A 26842-nucleotide genomic window follows, 5' to 3' on the forward strand; every position below is an offset into this window, starting at 1 on the left:
AACGATTTCATGTTTTGCAGCAAGCGATGTGTCGTCAACGTTGGCACAACCTGTCAATAAAGTCTTTACTCTGTTGACTGGGATGTTCACTCCTTTATCTAACTGCAAACTGTATCAGTGTTCAAATAACATCAATACTAGCTAAAAATGTTTGTCATCTCATCGAACTGAACGAAGGCTGTGAAGATTGTGTATTCGATGTGAGAGGTTTCACTCCTCTTTATTTTTGTTGGCCAAACTGTTGTACTTAACCAAGAGAAGAACAAAGCTTGTTAATTAGACTTCATCTTCATTGGCCAAACTTCTTTGTTTTTTTTTTTGTAATATCAAAAAGTAAACAAGGTTTTTATGCATTACTTATGTCTTTCATGTCACAAAAGTATTACTTCAAAAAACTTTCATGTGAAAAATAATTTTGTTAATGTTTTATTGTGTATAGTTAAATCCAGTATGACATTACTGCTCACTCTTACTGTATCTGTCCCGATACAGCATCTACATGAATTGTACATAACTTTAAAAAAAAAAAAAAAAAAAAATACCTCCTTTTATCAAAATGTAAAAGTAAACTTATTATACTAATAATTAATTGTAAAAAAACGGTAATATATCCTATCTACATAGACATACACACAGAGAAAGCAAGAGAGCGCGAGAGAGAGATTAAAATGTAATACATTTAGAAAATAATGTTTGCCCTGGTGGCCTTCTAACTTGCCTTGGTGCTCTAAAATATGAGCCATCCTTTAAAGCAACACTTGCCTTGACCTTACAAAGTTCAAATCCGAGGCCTTTAACATTAAAGCATGGAGCTCTTCTAATGAGCACAGCTTTTTGACTCAAAAACACAAAAAACAGTGACAGGATTCCTAATTATGCAAATTAGGCGATGACATCACCGACCTTTGTGCTTTATTTGATTTCTTACTGACCTGTTGCTTGAGCTGGAGTTCTTGCTCCTTCATCAGCTCACACTTGTGCCTCGATGCCAAGGCTTCTTTCAGCAGCTGTCGCGACACAAAACACTTTGATTAAATCTTCAGCAGTGCCAACTTTAAACCCTTCTCATTTACCCCAGGATCAGTATATCTGCTAGTATTTATTTAACTGAATAGTCGAAATCAATTCCTTGGACTTGATCATGTTGGAAAACTGGCATACAGCCCAGTTAGTTTTTTTGAAGTGAGGGGAATCATGCTCTGCTTTAGAATGTCACGGTACTTGTTGGAATTCATGTCAAATGTACTAAAAGCTGACAATTGTAAAGCATCGTGTTCATTGTTTGTGATCATGAATTGCCTCTAATGCAACTAAACTCTGCAAGTTTTTGGTTGAACTCGGCACAGTGGTAGAGGGGTTAATGCGTCTTCCTCACCATACAAAGGTCCTGAGTAGTTCTGTGTTAAGTCCCGGGCTCGAGATCTTTGTGTGAAGTTTTCATGTTCTCCCTGTGACTGCGTGGGTTCCCTCTGTGTACTCTGGCTTCCTCCCACTTCCAAAGACATGCAACTGGGGATAGGTTGATTGGCAACACTAAATTGACCTTAATGTGTGAATGTGAGTGTGAATGTTGTCTATCTGTGCTGGCCCTGCGATGGGGTGGAGACTTGTCAAGGGTGTACCCCGCCTTCCGCCCGATTGTAGCTGAGATAGGCTCCAGCGCCCCCCGCGACCCCGAAGGGAATAAGCGGTAGAAAATGGATGGATGAATGGTTATGAGATGAAATTGTTACTCACAAGGTCTCCCTCTCTTTGTTGTTTATCCTCCACTTCCTTCATCATTTCAGTGATCCTTTGCAACTTAGCATCCATCAACTGTTGCTGTAGCTCTTTGTGCTTGAACACTTTGTCTATGTGCTGAAAAGGGGACACACAAAACTTTTAATATACTCTTCCAAATAGTTTTCACATTTTGAATTGAGTGAAACATAAGTACAGCAAAAATAAAAAACAGGAGAATGGAAAAAAAAACTTTTGTGAAATCTGCATTTTGACGTAATGAGGCCCACTTCAAATGTGAAGAGTTACTCATGATGCGTTTGCAAAAAGGGAAGACTATGTCTCCCGGCTGGCCTGGGAACGCCTCGGGATCCCCCGGGAAGAGCTAGACGAAGTGGCTGGTGAGAGGGAAGTCTGGGCTTCCCTGCTTAGGCTGCTGCCCCCGCGACCCGACCTCGGATAAGCGGAAGATGATGGATGGATGGATGGATGGAGTAAAAAATGTTCAGGACTACAAAATTAACTTTAAAGGATATTTTACGAAACATTAAAAAAAATAAAGCTGCCTGTGAGTGCCTTTAGATAGAGGTGGTGCACGGAGTGGTTCCCTTTGCTTAAGAAGAGCAATATGTGCTTTCATCATGTTGTCAGAAGTGTCTTTAATAGAATTGTCCCGAGTTCATTTTTTTTTTAAGTATCCAGATGGTCTGATTACTTACTAATAAAAACAGCCATGAAGTTGGTAAACCGGAAATACTAACCCCTCCTGCTATTAAATGTTATTATTCTCTGCTGGAGAATAATAATACATTTAATAGTCTCATCTACTGTATAGAAGTCCGGGGAATTCTGACAGTCTATGTACGCCACACACTCCAAATATGCGTTTGTACTAACATTCAAACATATAAAAAACCATGCACATAAGCACTTACAGGCAATATTTGCTTTTATAGATATCCATCCATATCAAATTTTCATTTCACAACATGGGAAATTTCCTGAGAAAATTAGTAAAAAATAGGGATTTTGACTTCTATAACAAATTGCTGTTAAATCAATTAAAAAAATCAAAATAAAAAAAATACTACGTGCGTTGTTACACTGGATTTGAACTTATGTGCCTAGCCCACAAGACACTGTCTTTACCATTGTGCCACCAACTCTGTCAGTTAAATCCTTTAGTTACCTAGTTTAATATAAGGCTTCCTTTTGAGGGACTCCCATAATAATGCAGAGATAAAAAATTAAAAATTCTGGCCTCTTTCACAACGCTTATATTTGAGCAATATTTTTTAAGTTGGCTCAAATAATTTCGCTTTCAATGTTATAGAAAGCATGAGGAAACGAGCACCGTTGCCTGCTCCTCTTTAGTTAAATATAAAGAATGTCCTATTTGTCAAGATATTTATTTACACAAAGTGTGGATTTTTTACAGGTATGTATTTGATAGGCGCCAGCGCCCCCCGCGACCCCGAAAGGGAATAAGCGGTAGAAAATGGATGGATGGATGTATTTTCCATCGTCTTCATGTCCAGCCAACACTCATGCGTTGTTAATTTGATTGAATTACGTAACTCACCGCAATGCATGCATATATATAAATCAGTACAACCCTCAGGATTTTTTCAGAAATGTAAAAATCAACTTCTTAATGCTTTTAAGCTCAGCGGCAATGGTGTGCTGCAAGAGGCCACATGCATAGAGAGATATACATCATATTATGATTTTTTCCTATATTTTCTAAAACAATTTCTTGTTGTCTACATACCATGGTGGTTCTTTGGTCAAAATATTGCATAGATTATGTTTTACAGACTGTCTTCAAGACGCTTTCTGAACATCTTTTCAGGATGCACCGTTTTGTGGGTCGTCTCATTTACGTGCCTCTAATTCAAATGAGTCTTTTCCCCACCAGCCTTGTTTTTTTAGCACTCTCATATAGAGTCTACTGAAAGACATAAGTTACAACTATACGCTACTTTGTACTATAAATGGCAACAACAAAGGATGCATGTGCATGTACTAGCCAGTCTGTTTTAAAACAAAGTTTACAGTATGCAGTCACTTGTTCCACACCTGTTGCCGCAAAACCAAAGAACTGACAACACTTTTCTTTCCGTAGGAACAAACTTCTCACTCTCATTAACTTTAGCCATGATTTGCAATGTGTGCCGCTAATGAAATAAGGGGACGGTGCAAGCTATGGAAGCTCCTGAAGGAAAATAGTTATGCCGAAACTAGAGTAGAAAAACACTGTTGTTTCTTTTTGTTTGTTTTTTTAAATCGTCTCCAACAAAAAACTTGAATATATTGAGATTATGCAGATGCCAAATACATAAAAACAGGCATCAATGTATAAAAATGTTTTTACAAAAGAGGTCGTCCTTAAGACTTTGTTCAGGCATGTCTCTAGTACAATGACTATGTATAGAGAGATAGGGCTGGGCGATATATCGCGGGTTTGTCTCTGTGCGATATTGAAAATGACTATTGTGATATTCGAGTATACGTTCTCACGCAGTTGCTTTCAGCTGTTGACATTACACTACAGGCTCTCCTCGCTCTTTCTTGTCTCTCCTTCTCACAGACAGCAAGTGCACCATCTTACATATGTCACATACTGTCAGGTCATACATCACATACGTATACGCCCTCGCGGAGCAGAGAGGTAGCAGCATGGGTAACGTTAGCTGTGGTGCAAGCAGAGTGGTAATACGAGAGAGAGAAGGTGCGAATCTGGTAACAAATAAAGGAATAATTATTTCCCAAGAAAAACAGAAGGGGGTCCATAGTCTGGCGGTGGTTTGGCTTCAAATGGGAATATGTCGAACAGACAACTGTAATTTGTCAAGTGCAGGTAAAAGCGTTGCTATAAAAAGTAGCATTATTGCTAATATGTAGCATCATTTGAAAAGTCACCTGCTAGAGAATGAAGAGTGCATACTCCGCATGTCAACATCTCAATTTGGTGCAACACCAACAAAATGCCGAGGCAAACATTTCAAGATCAACACCGTATGAAAAAAAAAGTTTTCCTTCTATGCTTGAAAGTTTAAAATGAGCATATATTAATGCAGTATGAACAAGAATGTTTTAATGTAGACACATAGAATCATCATACTGCTGCGATTATATGCATAAAGTGTTAATTCAAGGCTAAGGTAAAATATCGAGATATATATTGTGTATCGCGATATGGCCTGAAAATATTGCGATATTAAAAAAAGACCATATCACCCAGCCCTATAGAGATAAGCAAGGGGTGTGGTTTTAAGTGGTGCTAGAGTCTTACCTCTTCCCTGAGCTCATACTGCTCAATGAGCTTTTTGAGTTTTTCAGCAAGCTCCATGTTTTCCTGCCTCAGCTTCGTGTTGCGAGAGCTGTGTTGCTCCATCTGGACCTCGATATCACTCAAAGTCATCTGGAAGTGCAGCATGACTTCTTTACGTTGTTCCTCATACTCCCGAGACCGCTGGGCATTCTCCTCCTAATATAGGTGTAGGGAGAAGTGGTTGTGAATATCAACTGCAGTCCATTCTTTTGGATTTATCTTGCTGGTATTATTGACAGTGGGCTGCTGAACCTTCAAAGTCTTGTTGTGTCTCTGTAGCTCCCTACAGAGGCTCTCCAACTTGCTGCGGGCCAAGATTGCTTTGCTGTGCTCGCCCTGAAGGTGAATCTTCTCTTTTACAATTTGTGACTGTTTCTTCTGCAGGGTCTTCAGACGCTTTTGCATGCAACGACTTTCCTCCAACTGAACACATACAACAAAAAACCACATGATGTTGTCCGTTATGCCTATTCAGTTTTGGTGCCCACGGTGGAACTTCAAAATGTGAAAACAGTGTTCCCTCGTCGCGTCACTGTTCACATACTGCAGTAATGCTTCGCGTTAAAATTATGTCAGTATTAGAGTGTATAAAGCAAGAGTCCCTTTCAGTCCATAAAGCTGTAGGTATATAGACTATGTATCATCTCTCCATTTGAAACACTAATGTACATCAATGCAAGAACATAGCTTTGTACGTAGCCCATTTATCTTATCTCAATGTAGTCCAGTTAGCTAAGATGCTACATCTCTAAATTTTATATTATCTGTCAATTGATTCTAGTAACAGTTACACAGCACCGCGCAAACAAAAAAATATGTGTTTAAATGTAATACAAAATGTTTATAATATAAGCCTTTTTCCACAAAAAGTTCAGGAACTTAAAGTGATGTGATTTACCTTTGTTTCACTGTCTCCTCTATTTCACATTTATCCTCAAACAAATTAGTATCAGGGTCCCAGGGACGCCCGGCTGAATACATTTAAAAGATCGGTCTACTTCTCATAGCTTTTTGTATCCAAGGGCAAAAAAGTATTTAGTCAGCCACCGATTGTGCAAGTTCACCCACTTAAAATGATGACAGAGGTCTGTAATTTTTATGAACTGTGAGAGACAGAATGTGAAAAAAAAAACAGGAATTCACATTGTAGGAATTTTAAAGAATTTATTTGTAAATTATGGTGGAAAATAAGTATTTGGTCAATAACAAAAATTCAACTCAATACTTTGTAATATAACCTTTGTTGGCAATAACAGAGGTCAAACGATTACTATATGTTTTTACCAGGTTTGCACACACAGTAGCTGGTATTTTGGCCCATTCCTCTATGCAGATCTTCTCGAGAACAGTGATGTTTTGGGGCTGTTGCCCGGGCAGTGTGTTTGGGATCATTGTCATGCTGAAAGACCCAACCACGTTTCATCTTCAAAACTCTCACTGATGGAAGGAGGTTTTGGCTCAAAATCTCACGATACACGGCCCCATTCATTCTTTCCTTAACACAGTTCAGTCGTCCTGTCCCCTTAGCAGAAAAACAGCCCCAAAGCATGATTTTTCCAACCCCCATGCTTCACAGTAGGTGTGGTGTTCTTGGGATGCAACTCAGTATTCTTCTTCCTCCAAACACGACAAATTGAGTCTATACCAAAAATATCTATTTTGGTTTCATCTGACCAAATGACATTCTCCCAATCCTCTGCTGTATCATCCGTGTGCTCTCTGGCAAACTTCAGACGGGCCCTGACATGCACTAGCTTAAGTAGGGGGACACATCTGGCACTGCAGGATTTGATTCCCTGTCGGCGTAGTGTGTTACTAATAGTAACCTTTGTTACTTTGGTCCCGGCTCTCTGCAGGTCATTCACCAGGTCCCCCCGTGTGGTTCTGGGATTTTTGCTCACCGTTCTCATGATCATTTTGACCCCACGGGACAAGATCTTGCGTGGAGCCCCAGATCGAGGAAGATTATCAGTGGTCTTGTATGTCTTCCATTTTCTGATAATTGCTCCCACAGTTGATTTTTTCCACACCATTCTGCTTGCTTATTGTAGATTCACTCTTCCCAGTCTGGTGCAGGTCTACAATTATTTTCCTGGTGTCCTTCGACAGCTTTTTGGTCTTAACCATAGTAGAGTTTGGAGTCTGACTGTTTGAGGCTGTGGACAGGTGTCTTTTATACAGATAACAAGTTCAAACAGGTTCCATTAATACAGGTAACGAGTGGAGGACAGAAGAGCTTCTTAAAGAAGTTGTTACAGGTCTGTGAGAGCCAGAGATCTTCCTTGTTTGAAGTCACCAAATACTTATTTTCCACCATAATTTACAAATAAATGATTTAAAATTCCTACAATGTGAATTCCTGGATTTTTTCCCACATTCTGTCTCTCACAGTTGAAGTGTACCTATGATGATAATTACAGACCTCTGTCATCATTTAAAGTGGGAGAACTTGCACAATCAGTGGCTGACTAAATACTTTTTGGCCCCACTGTTTTTACCTGGGCAGTTTTTGGTGGAAACGCACAGGGTTCTTTATTTACAGGGCTGTACAGCCAGCATTTTACTCCTGCAGTGGAATGTATGCCAAACACTAACTCTGTAACTGCATGTGCAACTAGCTAATAATATCAGTGGTCAGGAAGATGCTACATGCTAACGTTTCATTGGAAGTTTTCTGGACTTACCATCTCTTCTTATTGACTGTTGCCATAAATTGTGGGAACGTTCTTTGCGATTAAATGTTTTGGGTAACAGGTTGGCATAAGCCACATGTCGGATCAAAGCAAGATTGTTTTAGAAATATCTCCTTACCCGAGTTGTGTTTACAAAAATGCTTTAAATAAAATGCTGAAAACTAAAGATGTATATATTTTTAGTTGCGATTTAATTATTTAAAAACATTTACAACAATCTAAAGTTCCGATAACCAAAATAATCATTAGTCGCAGGCTTGCAGCCCAATGAATGTATGGCATTTATTTAATGTTTTTCTTTTAATGAAGTTTAAATTTGGACAAGAGGGGAGCAAACATCTTTGACAAAAATGTTTAAGAAAATATAAATAGTGAACAGTTGTTGACATCCGTCCAATTTTTCCAGACTGACATGAACATGCACATATCATGAATAACTTAATGAATATTGAATAAATCAATTTGCAAAGCAGACCTTGCTTTTCATAGCAGAATGTCTGTGATGCTGAGGCATGTCGGACAGCTGAGGGATGCAGTCTCTGACTCTCCTCAGTAAGATAGTCACCCAACTAGCTAACAGCAGAGAGAAGTTGTGTGAAAAATAGCTTTAAATATCATTTTAGCCATGGTCCGCCTGTTAATCTTTGTCTAGTTTTATTTATCCATTAGGAACTACAAGTGTGAAGTGGCGTCAATCTGCATGCAAAAAGGAAAGGCGCAATAACAAAGTGACACAAACAAATATTAGGCACCAAGGCGCCAATATCATAAAATAATATATAATCTATGAGATAGATAAAATGTCAAGAAGTGATGAATAAAACAATAATATATGAGTCCATAAGATGTCAGGAGTTTTGATTGATTGATTCAAACTTTTATTAGTAGATTGTACAGTTCAGTACATATTCCGTACAATTGACCACTAAATGGTAACACCCGAATAAGTTTTTCAACTTGTTTAAATCGGGGTCCACGTTAATCAATTCATGGTAAAAGTTAATCAAGAGTTAATCATCAATAATATACTTATAATAGCGTTAAAAAAAATTATAATAATAATATTAATATTAATAATAATAATAATAATAATAATAATAATGGATTAGATTTATTTAGTGCTTTTTATAGACTACAAACTCAAGCGCAGACAGAGGATTGAGAACCAATTGTTCATTCATTAGCATTCATTAGCGTCACAAAATGTAAGTTTTTGAGGAGCCTACTTAACATTAGTTTTTTTATGTTTGTTTTCATTGTTGGTAATTTGCTAACATGAAAATATTATACATTGTTTTTTAGCTATTTGCTTGTCCTTGCTTTAAAAATGGATCAAAATATATTAGTTATTTTTCTTTTGCAACAGCCTAATGAGCACCACAGTTAATACATAATTCTGAATGAAGTGGTCATCTTTATTGTTGATTAGCACATGCCAAAAAATATCTCAAACTGAATTTAAAAGCTGACGGCTAAATTAGAGCTACTGAATATGTGTATGCTTCATAATCCAATTAATCGACTCATCGTTAAGATGGTCTGTGACTAATCAACTATCAAAACAGTCGTGAGTTTCAGTCCTAATTTGGACTGAAAGTTAGGGTACAAAGGTAGCAGGAAAGTTGGGTTACAAATTTGCAACTACAACAACCATAACATCTTACCAGGTCAGCGTATTTCTTGCACAGAGCTGCCAGTTTTTCTTCAGGTGTAGCTAGTGAGTTCAGAGCCTGCATTAGTAACACAACTTCTTCGCCTGGAAGACAAACCCAAACACAAAGAGTCATGTCTGACTGTTGGTATCTGAAAATCACTGCTGGCAATCAATTACGATCTTGAATGGTGATTAAAGATCTTTTTATATTTATTATCGATTGTGTTTTGTTTGGGGCCTTGACACATTTTTACGTAACAGAATCAGACAAATGTGTTGTTTTTTATACAAATGGTTGTTTTATTGTACGATATGATCAGGAGACATGGAAATGCACAGATGTGTGTCATCAGCACAACTGTTGAACTTAATTCTGCTGATGACATTGCCAAGTGAAAGCATGTAAATATTAAAAATAGGAGCTGAAACAAGATCTTTGGGTGACACCACATGTGATTTTATGGGTTTTTAGTAGCTTGCATCCATACTTAGTAATAATTAATAAAAGAAAAAAAGGATGGTACAACACTGCTATATTATTCTGGATAGTAGATAAAATATTAACTCAAGAGGAGCTCAGAAAAACTATTAATACTGGCCAGCAAATTTCTTCATCAGGAAGACAATGTATAGATAGCAGGTAAGGCTGTACAAAATATTGTGCGAAAAGCAATCAGAATTTAAACTACGGCTGCAGGCACAGGAATTTTCCTTCGGTTAAATCGGATAAAACATTTTTGTTTGGTTAGAGAGCTATTATAAATACACAAGAGAAAATAAGAAATTCACTTAATAATGAATAGGGTTGGTAATGTCTCATGGCCAATTTCCAAATCGATTTTGTTTTGATATAGTTTTAAAATGATTAATCAGGATTTGGTTTCATCTAGTAAGTGAATGTGAGTGTGAATGTTGTCTATCTGTGTTGGCCCTGCGATGAGCTGGCGACTTGTCTGGGGGGTATCCCGCCTTCTGCCCGAATGCAGCTGGTATAGAATCCAGCGGTAGAAATGGATGGATGGATGGTTCCATCTAAACGTAAATGTTGAAAATGTCTCAAAATCGTTATAAAACATAAATGTACTTAGACTTCCTTTTATAGTCATTCAAATTTGAATTTTCAGAGTACAGATAAGAATGAAATTGTGTTGCATTACCTCATGGTAGTGCAGGGTAAAAGAGCAATAAGGTGCAAATATAAATAAAGAGATTACTGTACAGATAAGATATATTGCACCTTTTCTTATGCATCCACTTTTATGGATGTATGTTATATTGTCTTTATATTCCAGCGAGTTAATCCATTTTTGGGGGATACAATGTATTTTCTGTTCACCATGAACAACTTTGGCCAATTTTTAAATTTTCTTAAAAGCCTCAAAAATAAAAATTTTAAATAACAAAAAATTTGCAAGTGAAAGCATATGTGTATTGCAACATTCCATTACTGGTACTATAAACTGCATCAAGGTATCGTTTCTTCAAATGCAAAAGATTAATGATAAATATATGTAAGCTTTTATTCTGGGACTCTGGTTTTGTTACTGCAGTCAGACAATATGTAACACACAGTGATATTTTTTGTAAAAAAGTAATACAGGAGAATTAGCTTTAAAAACTTATAGTTGACAAGTCACGATCGATGACTGGCCTGTTGATGGCATACTAGCATCAAAAATCAAGTGTGTCCTGTATACTTTCTCCCAAGTGTACACATATCATCAAAGTTTACTGATATACTTCTATTACTTACTGTATATTACAATGTGGAACATCAAAACATTTTGATTTTTGCGGTGAGAAATCCAACTTCCTGATCTCACAAGGAAAAGCATAGGGGTCTCCACCGTAACAAACTCTCATCGGACTCTCATATGTACGCTGGTAAAAAGTGGTGATTGGATTTATTCCGAAATTGTCTCACCCATCTTACAAGACGAAATTAAATATAATTGGATTTATTTTTGGTCAACATTTTCGTCTCACTTTAATTAGTTGCATAAATTGTCAAGTTTGTTATTGTCTTGGTCAACGTACATTTTGTTTTGATTTGTTATAGTCTTATTTTCTTCAGTTATCGTCCTTTTCCCCTAAGGCAAAAATAATTAATCAATGAAACTGACACTGATCCTGTCTCCAGTTTTTATTTTACAAGACTCTCAGGCCCCGTTTACACCAAGACAGACAAGGTTATCAAGCGTAAATCAAACCTAACCATATCCATGTCAACACACAACAATGCCACCGTTTAAGACCCCCCGCAACCCCTCCATCCGCATGGCGCAACGCGACCTAGTACACATGCGCGGAAAATACACACGTCATAGTCATCTCCAGTGTTGCTTTGTATGCAAGTTCTTAATTTTAACTCATCTGAACAATATCCAGTGTTGTGGTATTTAAATTAACTGGAATTCAGTGTGCTGTGGGGCCCTATTACAGTGAATCACACCTGAGCACTCATAAATTAATCAAAACTTTTATTAGACATGTAAACAATGTGATTAAGAACATTTTACATTAATCAAACTAGGCATCTAGATATAAATGATAAATGGGTTGTACTTGTATAGCACTTTTCTACCTTCAAGGTACTCAAAGCGCTTTTACACTACTTCCACATTTACCCATTCACACACTGATGGAGGGAGCTGCCATGCAAGGCGCTAACCAGCACCCATCAGGAGCAAGGGTGAAGTGTCTTGCTCAAGGACACAACAGTTGTGGCAAGGTTGGTACTAGGTGGGGATTGAACCAGGGACCCTCGGGTTGTGCACAGCCACTCTCCCACTGCGCCACGCCGTCCATCAGATATCTGGTCAGGACACTTCTCACTCTTTTTCCTTCACCTTCATTGTCCATTCGTTTTTGGTGACTTTATATACTCTGGCCCTAGACGTCAAGTCCGCGACGTACATGTGGACTATAACTGATATCTGCTTTGCCAGTCAAAATGCACTTGCCGTTTTCGTTGTCTCTCGTTCGACAAATGGACTAAGTTTTTCGCTAAGTAGAAACACAGCTGACCTTCGAAAGTTCTCTTGTCATCTGAGAAGTGTGGTATCCAAAATAGATGCAATCACTCTCTCTTAAAGGGGAACATTATCACAATTTTAGAAGGGTTAAAACCAATAAAAATCAGTTCCCAGTGGCTTATTTTATTTTTCGAAGTTTTTTTTCAAAATTTTACCCATCATGGAATATCCCGAAAAAAGGCTTTAAAGTGCCTGATTTTCGCTATCTTTAAATCCATCGTCCATTTTCTTCTGATGTCATTTAGTGATGTCAACATGGCGGATAGCACAGCAAGATATAGCGACATTAGCTCGGATTCAGACTCGGATTTCAGCGGCTTAAGCAATTCAACAGATTACGCATGTATTGAAACGGATGGTTAGAGTATGGAGGCAGATAGCGAAAACGAAATTGAAGAAGAAACTGAAGCTATTGAGCGAATAGCTATTGAAACTATTCGGCGATCGCCTTCTAACCAACGATTGAGTGTCGCAGGGTATCCATACATCTCTGTGCCATGTCTGTCGTAGCATCGCCGATAAAATGTGCAGGAGTAACTTAAATCTGTCGATTGGTAAGTGTTTGTTTGGCATTAAATGTGGGTGGAGTGAAAGGCTGGATGCAAATATAGCTACAAATGTACATACAGCTAGCCTAAATAGCATGTTAGCATTGATTAGCTGGCAGTCATGCCACGACCAAATATGTCTGATTAGCACATAAGTCAATAACATCTACAAAACTCACCTTTGTGATTTCGTTGACTTTATCGTTGGAAATGCATCTGCTTTGAGTGTCGCAGGGTATCCATACATCTCTGTGCCATGTCTGTCGTAGCATCGCCGGTAAAATGTGCAGACGAGGGACTTTCGGATTTTTTGACCACTGGTGTACTTGAATCCGTCGATTGGTATGTGTTTGTTTGGCATTAAATGTGGGTGGAGGGAAAGGCTGGATGCAAATATAGCTACAAATGAGGCATAACGATGCAATATGTATATACAGCTAGCCTAAATAATAATAATAATAATAATGGATTAGATTTATATCGCGCTTTTCTATTGTTATATACTCAAAGCGCTCACAGAGAAGTGGGAACCCATCATTCATTCTCACCTGGTGGTGGTAAGCTACATCTGTAGCCACAGCTGCCCTGGGGAAGACTGACGGAAGCGTGGCTGCCAGTTTGCGCCTACGGCCCCTCCGACCACCACCAATCATTCATTCATCATTCATTCACCAGTGTGAGTGGCACCGGGGGCAAAGGGGGAAGTGTCGTGCCCAAGGACACAACGGCAGCGACTTTTGATGTCAACAGGTGGGAAGCGAACCTGCAACCCTCAGGTTTCTGGCACGGCCGCTCCACCCCCTACGCCATGTTAGCATTGAATAGCATGCCGTGCTAATCGATGCACACTCTACGTAAATCAACTTGAATCCGTCCCCGATCGTGTTGTTACACCCTCTGACAACACACCGACGAGGCATGATGTCTCCAAGGTACGGAAAACAGTCGAAAAAACAGAAAAAAACAGAGCTGATTTGAGTCGAGGTTTGTAATTTGTTTGAGAAAATGGTGGATTGACTACCTAGGTGACGTCACCTTGTGACATCATTGCCCCGAGAGCAAACAATAGAAAGGCTTTTAATTCGCCAAAATTCACCCATTTGGAGTACGGAAATTGGTTAAAAATATATATGGTCCTTTTTCTGCAACATCAAGGTATATATTGACGCTTACATAGGTCTGGTGATAATGTTCCCCTTTAAGATATTCATGTGTGATTTCCACAAGCCTCTATACATGTAGAAGAATGAGAAACACGGGCATGTCCGGAAGACTCGCCTTCATATTTCAAGTGGTTAGCTCTGAGTTACGAAACCACTTTATTGATGCGTCATCTATGTGGCTGCTCCTCGATCTTAGCGCTGCTTTCGATACAGTCGATCATAATATTTTATTGGAGCGTATCGAAACACGAATTGGTATTTCAGACTTAGCCCTGTCTTGGTTTAACTCTTATCTTACTGACAGGATGCAGTGCGTTTCCCATAACAATGTGACCTCGGACTATGTTAAAGTAACGTGTGGAGTTCCCCAGGGTTCGATCTTTGGCCCTGCACTCTTCAGCATCTACATGCTGACACTAGGCGACATCATACGCAAATACGGTGTTAGCTTTCACTGTTATGCTGATGACACCCAACTCTACATGTCCCTAAAGCTGACCAACATGCCGGATTGTAGTCAGCTGGAGGTGTGTCTTAATGAAATTAAACAATGGATGTCTGCTAACTTTTTGCAACTCAACGCCAAAAAAACGGAAATGCTGATTATCTGTCCTGCTAGACACCGACCTCTATTTAATAAGACAACTTTAACATTTGACAACCAAATTAAACATGGCAACTCGGTAAAGAATCTGGGTATTATGTTCGACCAAACTCTCTCCTTTAAGTCACACATCAAAAGCGTTACTAAAACGGCCTTCTTTCATCGCCGTAATATCGCTAAAATTTGCACCATTTTGTCCACTAACGACGCCGAGATCATGTTTGTTACGTCTCGTCTCGATTAGTGTAACGTATTATTTTCGGTTCTCCCCAGTCTAGCTTTAAACGATTACAGTTGGTACAAAATGCGGCTGCTAGACTTTTGACAAGAACAAGAACGTTTCATCATATTACACCTATACTGGCTCACCTGCACTGGCTTCCTATGCACTTAAGATGTGACTTAAAGGTTTTACTACTTACGTATAAAATACTACACGGTCTAGCTCCAGCCTATCTTGCCGATTGTATTGTACCATATGTCCCGGCAAGAAATCTGCGTTCAAAGGACTCCGGCTTACTAGTGATTCCCAGGGCCCAAAAAAAGTCTGCGGGCTATAGAGCGTTTTCCATTTGGGCTCCAGTACTCTGGAATGCCCTCCCGGTAACAGTTCGAGATGCTACCTCTGTATAAGCATTTACGTCTCATCTTAAAACTCATTTGTATACTCTAGCTTTTAAATAGACCCCCTTTTTAGAACAGTTGATCCGCCGTTTCTTTTCTTTTTCTCCTATGTCTCCCCCTCCCTTGTGGAGGGGGTCCGGTGGCCAAGGATGAAGCACTGGCTGTCCAGAGTCGGGACCCAGGATGAACCGCTCGCCTGTGTATCGGTTGGGGACGTTCTCTGCGCTGCTGATCCGCCTCTGCTAGGGATGGTTTCTTGCTGGCTCCACTTTGGATGGGACTCTCGCTACTATATTGGATCCACTTTGGTCTGGATTTTCACGGCTATGTTAGATCCACTATGGATTAGACTTATACAATATCATGTTAGATCTGCTCGACATCCATTGCATTCGGTCGCCTGGGAGGGCGGGGATGGGGCGGGGGGTTGCCCACATATGCGGTCCTCTCCAAGGTTTCTCATAGTCATCATTGTCGACGTCCCACTGGGGTGAGTTTTTCCTTGCCTTTATGTGGGCTCTACCAAGGATGTCGTTGTGGTTTGTGCAGCCCTTTTAGACACTTATGATTTAGGGCTGTATAAATAAACATTGATTGATTGATTAATTGATTATGAAGCTGGCTTTGGTGCGTTCTTTCTGATGTCACTTCCTGTGTAGGCGTGGTCTTTCTGGCGCCACTTCCTCTCCGAACTCACTTTGTAAACGATCAATGAGTCCATACAAAGCAAAGTGCCGGATATTCAAGAAATACACGGCTGACTTACCCGTGTAAAAACATTTCAGAGGAGGGGGATGTTAAACGTTTAGTGTGGCTGAAACGGGGCTTAGGCTAAATAATTATTTGTTTAAGGGGTTAAACAACTTAGTGTAGACATGGCCTCAGTTACAAATAAAATCAACAATAATAACAGATTTAGACATTTACATTGCATGATCACAACATAATAGGGTTCTCTTTGAGAACGAGTCACTTGAAGCCAGCTAGAGCAAAGCGGACTTAAAGGGGAACATTATCACCAGACCTATGTCAGCGTCAATATATACCTTGATGGTGCAGAAAAAAGACCATCTATTTTATTAACCGAATTTCGAACTCTAAATGGGTGAATTTTGGCGAATTAAACGCCTTACTGTTTATCGCGCTGGAGGCGATGACGTCAGAATGTGACGTCGCCGAGGTAACACACCAGCCATTTTCATTTTCAACACATTACAAACACCGGGTCACAGCTCTGTTATTTTCCGTTTTTTTGACTATTTTTTGGAACCTTGGAGACATCATGCCTCGACGGTGTGTTGTCGGAGTGTGTAACACACTAACAGGGAGGGATTCAAGTTGCACCACTAGCCCGAAGATGCGAAAGTGGCAAAAAATCTGCCGCCAGACCCCCATTGAATGTGCCGGAGTGTCTCCACATTTTACCGGCGATGCTAAGGCAGACATGTATGGATAACCTGCAGATGCATTTGCAACGATAGTCAACGAAATCACAAAGGTGAGTTTTGTTGATGTTGACTGCCAGCTAATTGATGCTAACATGCTACGCTAATCGATAGCTAACATGCTATTTACCGGCGGTGCTAAAGCAGACATGGCACAGAGATGTATGGATAACCTGCAAATGCATTTGCAACGATGGTCAACCTAATCACAAAGGTGAGTTTTGTTGATGTTGACTGCCAGCTAATCGAGGCTAACATGCTATTTACCGGCAATGCTAAAGCAGACATGGTACAGATATGTATGGATAACCTGTAGATGCATTTGCAAATATATTACATTTCCTTCCACCCATATTTAATGCGAAAAAAACACTTACCAATCGACGGATTTAAGTTGCTCCTGTGGCAAAAGATGCGAAAGTCCTGATCGTTTGGTCTGCACATTTTACCGGCGATGCTAACGCAGCTATTCGGCCATGCTATGACTATGAATTCGCTCAATAGCTTCAGTTTCTTCTTCAATACTTTCATACTCCAGCCATCTGTTTCAATACATGCGTAATCTGTTGAATCGCTTAAGTCGCTGAAATCCGAGTTTGAATCCGAGCTAATGTCACTATATCTTGCTGTGGTATTCCCATTGTTTGTTTACATTGGCAGCACTGTATGACGTATCAGGGAAATGGCCAGTGTCTTCGCAGAGAGCGAAAATAAGGCACTTTAAAGCTTTATTTAGGGATATTCCGAGACCGATAAAATTTTGAAAAAAACTTCAAAAAATACAACAAGCCACTGGGAACTGATTTTTATTGTTTTTAACCCTTTTGAAATTGTGATAATGTTCCCCTTTAAGTGTTTTCAAACAAAAGGTTTGATGGCTTCTATGACTGTATACATTCATGGTCCGCAGGGAATCGAGTAATGTTATGCTCATAAGTCTCTTACTCTCTTTTGTTTTTCCTTGGAAGGCTTGTTGTTGGCAGCTAACATTAGCACAGTCAGCATGACATTGCTGCTACTACACAGAGCAAGAGTGGGGTGGTCAATGTTACCTGATATTGCCAAACTTATATCAAACCAATTTTACGCAGCTCTAACTTTCCATTTTTAAATTAGACCTATTCCCATCACAGTGCATTTCTGGACCTAGAAACAGTCTCTGTGTGTGTGTGTGTGTGTGTGTGTGTGTGTGTGTGTGTGTGTGTGTGTGTGTGTGTGTGTGTGTGTGTGTGTGTGTGTGTGTGTGTGTGTGTGTGTGTGTATTATCAGCAGCCATGCAGAGACAAAGATAGTGGAGACAGTCAAGATTGTCCACTCCATTCCTTTCATTCTACTCTACTGTACATAGCTCAAAAAGTTATGGTTAAGGTTCCACACTTTGTAAGTTGTGTACCCAAAATGCTCAGCGATTGTAATGCACATTGGACACTCCCTAGGGTAGGGGAGCTGGCTCACCGCTCTCGCAGAAAATACTTTTTTGTGACCGCTTGTATTTGAATACTGAAAAACTGCATGACGCAAGACACACTTTCCTCTTTCAATTTTCATGCCAACCTCTACTTGCTAAATATAGCAACAAAGTTGCTTGATTGGAAGCACAGATCTCTTTTTAGGGTTTTAACAATTACACAGATTAATTTGATTAGAAAAAAATAGTTCATTCATATTCTGTTGCTGTGATTAATCATTTCATAAGTGTCTCTCATAAAAACGTACACATTTTTCGCACATCCCTGCAACAGAGCGCACATTGGAGCATTGGTGTGTGGGTGCTGTATTCTGTGTGGCAGTGAACAACGGAGCGTTTTTATTGTTTATTAAAGTGCAATTTCTATGTTGATGATGTGCATTTTTAGAGAAAAAGAATAAAGTTTATAGCAAGCATAACATTTTTTTGATATGTCCAAGATGGCGGCGCCCGGACGGGCTGCGACATCGCGGAGCTCTTGCTAAATATGGAACATTTGGCAGAAATACCGAACAATTCTGCAAACTTCATGGCTGGCCCACATCGTGGTCACTCTGTGATCACTTACAAACGCCAGACACTTCTGGATGTGGACAGATCGGGCCGTTTTGGATTGATAGACGCGGGCTTGCTAGACCTGCTAACTATCACGGGACTACTTTGGTGGCTACATCCAGCGGCCTGTGAAGCAGTGAAGGAGTATAGTACCAGCGGGGGCCGTCTACGGAGCAGACGCCAGCGGTGTGATCGGAAACGCGGATGCCGAGCGGGGCTAAAAACAAAGCAGAAGGCTAATCCCCACAGAACACTTCCCTCCATCCTGAAGCCGGATTTAAATGGAAGATGCAAGACTACTGGTCTGGGTAAGGAGTCAGTTAAATTAGAACACATTTTTTCTGCTTTGATTGTTTTAGAGTTGGACATGCGTTCTACTGAGCCGGCAAACTATGATGCGTTCAGTTTATCAAAGCAACAAACAAACAATCGGAAAATTCCCGTCCTATCAATTCCTAGATATGGTCGTAATTATACTAAATACACTGGGCATAATAAATACAACATTATTAATATTGCTACTACGGATAAATTGATCAAAAATTCCCTAAAACAGCCCACTACCTATAATATAGTTTTTTTTAACAGAAGATCATTGTCTCCCAAAACGTTGTTAGTTAATGATATCATTAGAGACAACAATCTTAACGTCATCGGTCTCAGCGAAACCTGGCTTAAACTAGACGACTTTTTTGCTCTAAATGAAGCATGTCCTCCTAACTTTACACATGCGCATATTGCCCGTCCCCTTAAAAGGGGTGGGGGGGTCGCACTAATATACAACAAAAACTTTAACCTTAGTCCTAACATAAGTAATAAATATAAATCGTTTGAGGTGCTTACTATGAGATCTGTCACACCGCTACTCCTGGTTGTTATCTACCGCCCCCCAGGGCCCTATTCGGACTTTTTCAATGAATTCTCAGAGTTTGTTGCTGATCCAGTGATGCACGCCGATAATATAATTATAATGGGGGACTTTAATATCCATATGAATACCCCATCGGACCCACAGTGCGTAGCGCTCCAGACTATAATTGATAGCTTTGGCCTTACACAAATAATAAATTAACCCACGCATCGCAACGGTAATACGATAGACCTAGTGCTTGTCAGGGGTATCCCCGTTTCCAAAGTTACGATACTCCCGTATACTAAAGTATTGTCCGATCATTACCTTATAAAATTTGAGGTTCAGACGCATGTTCGTCAAACTAATAATAATAATAACTGCTATAGCAGGCGCAATACGGCCACAACGACAACTCTTGCTGGCCTACTGCCCTCGGTAATGGCACCATTCCCAAAGTATGTGGACTCTATTGATAACCTCAATAACAACTTTAACGACGCCCTGCGCGAAACCATTGATAACATAGCACCGCTAAAGTTAAAAAAGGCTCCAAAAAAAGCGTACCCCGTGGTTTACAGAAGAAACTAGAGCTCAGAAATTATTATGTAGAAAGCTGGAACGCAAATGGCGCATGACTAAACTTGAGGTGCACCATCAAAAATGGAGTGATAGTTTAATAACTTATAAACGCATGCTTACCTTAGCTAAAGCTAAATATTACTCAAATCTCATCCACCGTAATAAAAACGATCCTAAATTTTTGTTTAGTACGGTAGCATCGCTAACCCAACAAGGGACCCCTTCCAGTAGCTCCACCCACTCAGCTGATGACTTTATGAAATTCTTTAATAAGAAAATTTAAGTCATTAGAAAGGAGATTAAAGACAATGCGTCCCATCTACAACTGGGTTCTATTAACATGGATAGGATTGTATATACGGCGGATACTGCCCTCCAAAATAGTTTCTCTCGTTTTGAGGAAATAAAAGAGGAATTGTTACAACGTGTAAATGGAATAAAACAAACAACATGTTTACTTGACCCACTTCCTGGGAAACTTATCAAGGAGCTCTTTGTATTATTAGGTCCATCAGTGCTAAATATTATAAACTCATCACTTTCCTCGGGCACTGTTCCCCTAGCATTCAAAAAAGTGTTTATTCATCCTCTCCTTAAAAGACCTAACCTCGATCCTGACCTCATGGTAAACTACCGACCGGTGTCTCACCTTCCCTTTATTTAAAAAATCCTCGAAAAAATTGTTGCGGAGCAGTTAAATGAACACTTGCGTCTAACAATCTATGTGAAACCTTTCAATCCGGTTTCAGGGCTAATCACTCTACGGAGACAACCCTCGCAAAAATGACTAATGATCTATTGCTAACAATGGATTCTGATGCGTCATCTATGTTGCTGCTCCTCGATCTTAGCGCTGCTTTCGATACCGTCGATCATAATATTTTATTAGAACGTATCAAAACACGAATTGGTATGTCAGACTTAGCCCTGTCTTGGTTTTTAACTCTTATCTTACTGATAGGATGCAGTGCATCTCCCATAACAATGTGACCTCGGACTAGATAGATAGATAGATAGATAGTACTTTATTTATTCCGTCAGGAGAGTTCCTTCAGGAAAATTAAAATTTTCAGCACAATCCCATTCAAGTTTAGACAAACATTACAGGAAGACAGAACAGGATCGCTGACGGGTCTGCCGGCTTCCAGCGCCCCTTACAAAAAAGATGAGATAAAGGTAAACAAAGGGGGGAGGGGGGGAGAAAAAAATAGAAGATTAAAATAAAATTTAAAAAATCGGTCTTTGCCTGGGCCTTGGAGAGGAGGTGCAGACTGAGGCCAAGGGAAAAAAACAAATAAATAAATAAAAATAAAAAAACAACTCATAACCATGGTACACATCCCTCTTCTATGTGTGTAAGAGGGAAACATCAAACATCAAAGAACACAGAGGACATTAAAGACATTAAAGCAGCAGATACAACCAGACACTTCTACATACAGCTATGAATAAAAAGTAAAAGAAACAAATCCACTGTGGTGGCCTCTGCGGTGTTCCACGCCATCGTCTGCTGGGGAGGAGGGAGCATGGTCAGAGACAGAAGCAGACCCAACAAAGCAACCAAGACAGCCGACTCCACTCTCCAGTCCGCATGGATGAGCGAGGATACGTCCAAGGTGACTGAGGTGTCCGACACTTGCTCACCCAGTCAAGACACCGCGAAGCCTCTCCGTCCCAGCGCTCAGTGCTAGCTCCGCAGCCCTGTCCCTTCATCCGCATCTCCTCCAGTACATTCAAACAGACTCTGGTGTAGCAGACACCCAGCAGCTGGTCTCCATAGCCAAAAGGCTCCCGGGAGGCAGATCCAGAAGTCCACAAAAAAAGCACCACAGAGGTCACGAAAGTGCCACCCCTTGTCACACAGTCCCAAAGGGTCCCGGACCAAAAGGCAAAAAAATATAATAAGACATGAAAACAAGAGGGAAACACAAAAGGATGACACAAGAGCACAGAGCTCCTGCCTACAGCAGCCACTACACCAGCGCCATCTTGGAAAAAAAAATAAAAAATAAAAAATAAAAAAGTTAAGGTAACGTGTGGAGTTCCCCAGGGTTCGGTCCTTGGCCCTGCACTCTTCAGCATATACATCCAGCCGCTAGGTGACATCATACGCAAATACGGTGTTAGCTTTCACTGTTATGCTGATGACACCCAACTCTACATGCCCCTAAAGCTGACCAACACGCCGGACTGTAGTCAGTTGGAAGCGTGTCTTAATGAAATAAAACAATGGATGTCCGCTAACTTTTTGCAACTCAACGCCAAAAAAAAGGAAATGCTGATTATTGGTACTGCTAGACACCGACCTCTATTTAATAAGACAACTTTAACATTTGACCACCATACAATTAAACAAGGCGACTCGGTAAAGAATCTGGGTATTATCTTCGACCCAACTCTCACCTTTGAGCCACACATTAAAAGTGTTACTAAAACAGCCTTCTTTCATCTCCGTAATATCGCAAAAATTTGCTCCATTCTGTCCACTAAAGACGCCGAGATCATTATCCATGCGTTTGTTACGTCTCGCCTCGATTACTGTAACGTATTAAAAGATTACAGTTGGTACAAAATGCGGCTGCTAGACTTTTGACAAGAACAAGTAAGTTTGATCATATTACGCCTATACTGGCTCACCTGCACTGGCTTCCTGTGCACTTAAGATGTGACTTTAAGGTTTTACTACTTACGTATAAAATACTACACGGTCTAGCTCCAGCCTATCTTGCCGATTGTATTGCACCATATGTCCCGGCAAGAAATCTGCGTTCAAGGGACTCTGGCTTGTTAGTGATTCCCAAAGCCCAAAAAAAGTCTGCGGGCTATAGAGCGTTTTCCGTTCGGGCTCCAGTACTCTGGAATGCCCTCCCGGTAACAGTTCGAGATGCCACCTCAGTAGAAGCATTTAAGTCTCAGCTTAAAACTCATTTGTATACTCTAGTCTTTAAATAGACTCCCTTTTTAGACCAGTTGATCTGCCGTTTCTTTTCTTTTTCTCCTATGTCCCACTCTCCCTTGTGGAAGGGGTCCGGTCCGATCCGGTGGCCATGTACTGCTAGCCTGTGTATCGGCTGGGGACATCTCTGCGCTGCTGATCCGCCTCCACTTGGGATGGTTTCCTGCTGGCTCCGCTGTGAACGGGACTCTCGCTGCTGTGTTGGATGGATACGTTTTGGACTGGACTCTCGCGGCTGTGTTGGATCCATTATGGATTGAACTTTCACAGTATCATGTTAGACCTGCTCGACATCCATTGCTTTCGTCCTCTCCAAGGTTCTCATAGTCATCATTGTCACCGATGTCCCACTGGGTCTACATTGTCACCGACGTCTCACTGAGTGTGAGTTTCCGACGTCCCACTGGGTGTGAGTTTTCCTTGCCCTTATGTGGGCCTAACGAGGATGTCGTAGTGGTTTGTGTCGTGGTTTGTGCAGCCCTTTGAGACACTAGTGATTTAGGGCTGTATAAGTAAACATTGATTGATTGATATTTTATTTCCACTGGTTTCCCTAAAATATGCAATAAACTAATAATTTTTCGAGACAGAGAAAATTATTCCACCAGTTTTGTAATAAAGTTAACCAAAAAATTGTGTCACTCCTAATTCAACCTGATAAACGACCAAATTTCTAAACGATGAAGATTTTGCATCACTAACAAACGCAGCCATTTCCTCCAGGCCTTTATGGCATGATGGTCGACACTTCCAACTCACTCTCTCCCAGTCAAAGACTGGCCAGGGCTAGTTGGTTCTACAACCCTGATTCTACCCCACTGACCGCCAGGCATCTATGATTGGTCAGCTCGTGGGAGGAGGGATCGCATGAATTAGTTGGATTTACTTTACTTCGCCCTTATTTTAACCCGCCTGCCAACGGTCATCCAATAAAGAACGGATAACAACAAAAATTGATTTCTCAAAATAGGCATGCAAAAATCCTCCAAGAATCTCTATTTCCAATTACAAATCTCAGTTTGAAGCCAGACAATCAGGATTCACATGTTTTCTCAAATGGTGCATCTTTAAAAGTAAGCATAAGTTTAACTACAAGAGAGTTCATACCAAAGCTTTTGTCGTCTCCAGACTTTGCTTCTCCTCCTAGGTCAAGCTCCACATCGCCCAGGTCTCTGGGACTGTCCTCTCTGCCCGGGGTCTCTCCTCTCTCTTCATCAGTGCAACACAATTCTATGGCAAACTCTGCAACCTCCTCCTGACAGGATACATACACAAAAGTCTAAATGTCAAGATTCTGCAAAAAGACAAAAACAGTTGCTACAGGGCGGTCTTCACTAAACCGTATGTAAAGTGAAAGCTGTTAAGATCTGCATGCCTTGGATTGGCTGACTCATGTCATTACAAATGGTTGTAACTGAACTTCGCTATTGTGTGCAAATTTCTTTGTGATATTCCCAAAGACGTAGGGACTTGAGTTGGTCCACAAAATCAGATTGTTAACATAAAAGCGATCCACTCTAAATAAAATTCACAAAGTCAAAGACGTAAAGCAGGAGAGTCCAAAATGTGGCTCAGGGGGCATAGATTTGTACTAATAGGAATACAATTAACCATGTAACAATAAGCAAGAGCATTAGGGCCACACTGAAAAGAAAAAAAGATTAGAATACTGAATGTTTGAAGAAGATATCATGCAAACAATTGTTTAAAAGGTATTTCACAACTTTGTAGGGCTACACACAAATTAGCAACCTAAATTCAAATTAAAATGCAATGTAATTTCTGCAGTGCATCTGGAAAGTATTCACAAGGCCTCACTTTGATGACGGCGAGACTTGCGCAGTCGCAGTGAATCATTTGTGAGCATCTGCACATGTGGTCTGTGCTGAGTGAATATATATAACGTATTTTTCGGATATATATATATATATATATATATATATATATATATATATATATATATATATATATATATATATATATATATAGTTATATATATATATATATATATATATATATATATATATATATATATATATATATATATATACAAACCCCGTTTCCATATGAGTTGGGAAATTGTGTTAGATGAAAATATAAACGGAATACAATGATTTGCAAATCATTTTCAACCCAGATTCAGTTGAATATGCTACAAAGACAACATATTTGATGTTCAAATTGATAAACTTTCTTTTTTTTTTTTTTGCAAATAATCATTACCTTTAGAATTTGATGCCAGAAACACATGACAAAGAAGTTGGGGAAAGTGGCAATATATACTGATAAAGTCGAGGAATGCTCATCAAACACTTATTTGGGACGTCCGACGGTTGTGCAGGCTAATTGGGAACAGGTGGGTGCCATGATTGGGTATAAAAACAGCTTCCCAAAAAATGCTCAGTCTTTCCCAAGAAAGCATGGGGCGAGGTACACCCCTTTGTCCACAACTGCGTGAGCAAATAGTCAAACAGTTTAAGAACAACGGTTCTCAAAGTGCAATTGCAAGAAATTTATGGATTTCAACATCTACGGTCCATAATATCATCAACAGGTTCAGAGAATCTGGAGAAATCACTCCATGTAAGCGGCATTGCTGAAAACCAACATTGAATGACCGTGACCTTCGATCCCTGTATCAAAAACTGACATCAATCTCTAAAGGATATCACCACATGGGCTCAGGAACACTTCGGAAAACCCCTGTCACTAAATACAGTTTGTCGCTACATCTGTAAATGCAAGTTGAAGCTCTACTATGCAAAGCGAAAGCCATTTATCAACAACATCCAGAGACGCCACCATCTAACACTATTTCCCAACTCATATGGAAACAGGGTTTATATATTATATATATATATATATATATATATATATATACATATATATATATATATATATACACACACACACACACACACAAGCATCTGGGTGAATTGTTGACCACTTCTCGACAAAATCGGTGCAGTTCAGCTAATTTGTTGGATTTCTGACATGGACTTGTTTCTTCAGCATTGTCCACGTGTTCTCAATGGGGTTTAAGTCAGGACTTTGGAGGGCCATTCTAAAACCTTAATTCTAGCCTGATTTAGCCATTCCTCTATCACTTTTGAAATGTGTTTGGGTTTATTGTCCTGTTGGAACACCCAACTGTGCCCAAGACCCAACCTTGGGGCTAATGATTTTAGGTTGTCCTGAATAATTTGGAGGTAATCCCCCTTCTTCATTGTCCCATTTACTCTCTGTCAAGCACCAGTTTTATTTGTGGCAAAACAGGCCCAGAGCATAATACTACCACCACTATGCTTGACGATAGGATGGTATTCCTGCGATTAAAGGCCTCACCTTTTGTCCTCCAAACATATTGCTGGGTATTGTGGCCAAACAGCTCAATTTTTGTTTCATCTGACCACAGAACTTTCCTCCAGAAGGTCTTATCTTTGTCAATGTGATCACCAGCAAACTTGAGACGAGCCTTAAGGTGTCACTTCTTGAGCAAGGGCTTCATTCTTGCATGGTAGCTTCTCAGTCCATGGCAACGCAAAACACGCTTGACTGTGGACACTGAAACCTGTGTTCCATGCATCCATTTTCCACCGCTTATTCCCTTTA

General features: G+C 40.0%; 1 protein-coding gene across 5 annotated transcripts in view; it reads right to left on the bottom strand.

The window, feature by feature from the left end:
* Positions 1-26842, bottom strand: part of txlng (taxilin gamma) — a 52231-nt gene that overhangs the window by 16527 nt on the left and 8862 nt on the right. For 4 of the 5 annotated variants that reach the window (XR_009803809.1, XM_061884432.1, XM_061884424.1 and 1 more), the window contains 6 exons: positions 24338-24485; positions 9411-9502; positions 5306-5476; positions 5015-5209; positions 1738-1857; positions 933-1007 (listed from right to left, as the gene is read on the bottom strand). Coding sequence is in view for 4 of the 5 variants with exons in the window: in XM_061884432.1 (XP_061740416.1) it covers positions 933-1007; positions 1738-1857; positions 5015-5209; positions 5306-5476; positions 9411-9502; positions 24338-24485 (801 nt within the window). In the remaining variant the exon portion in view is untranslated. The remainder of the gene's footprint in view (positions 1-932; positions 1008-1737; positions 1858-5014; positions 5210-5305; positions 5477-9410; positions 9503-24337; positions 24486-26842) is intronic. The other variant, XM_061884453.1, reaches the window with a different exon arrangement.

This window comes from Nerophis ophidion, linkage group LG02, assembly GCF_033978795.1.
Source record: "Nerophis ophidion isolate RoL-2023_Sa linkage group LG02, RoL_Noph_v1.0, whole genome shotgun sequence".
Lineage (NCBI taxonomy): Eukaryota > Metazoa > Chordata > Actinopteri > Syngnathiformes > Syngnathidae > Nerophis > Nerophis ophidion.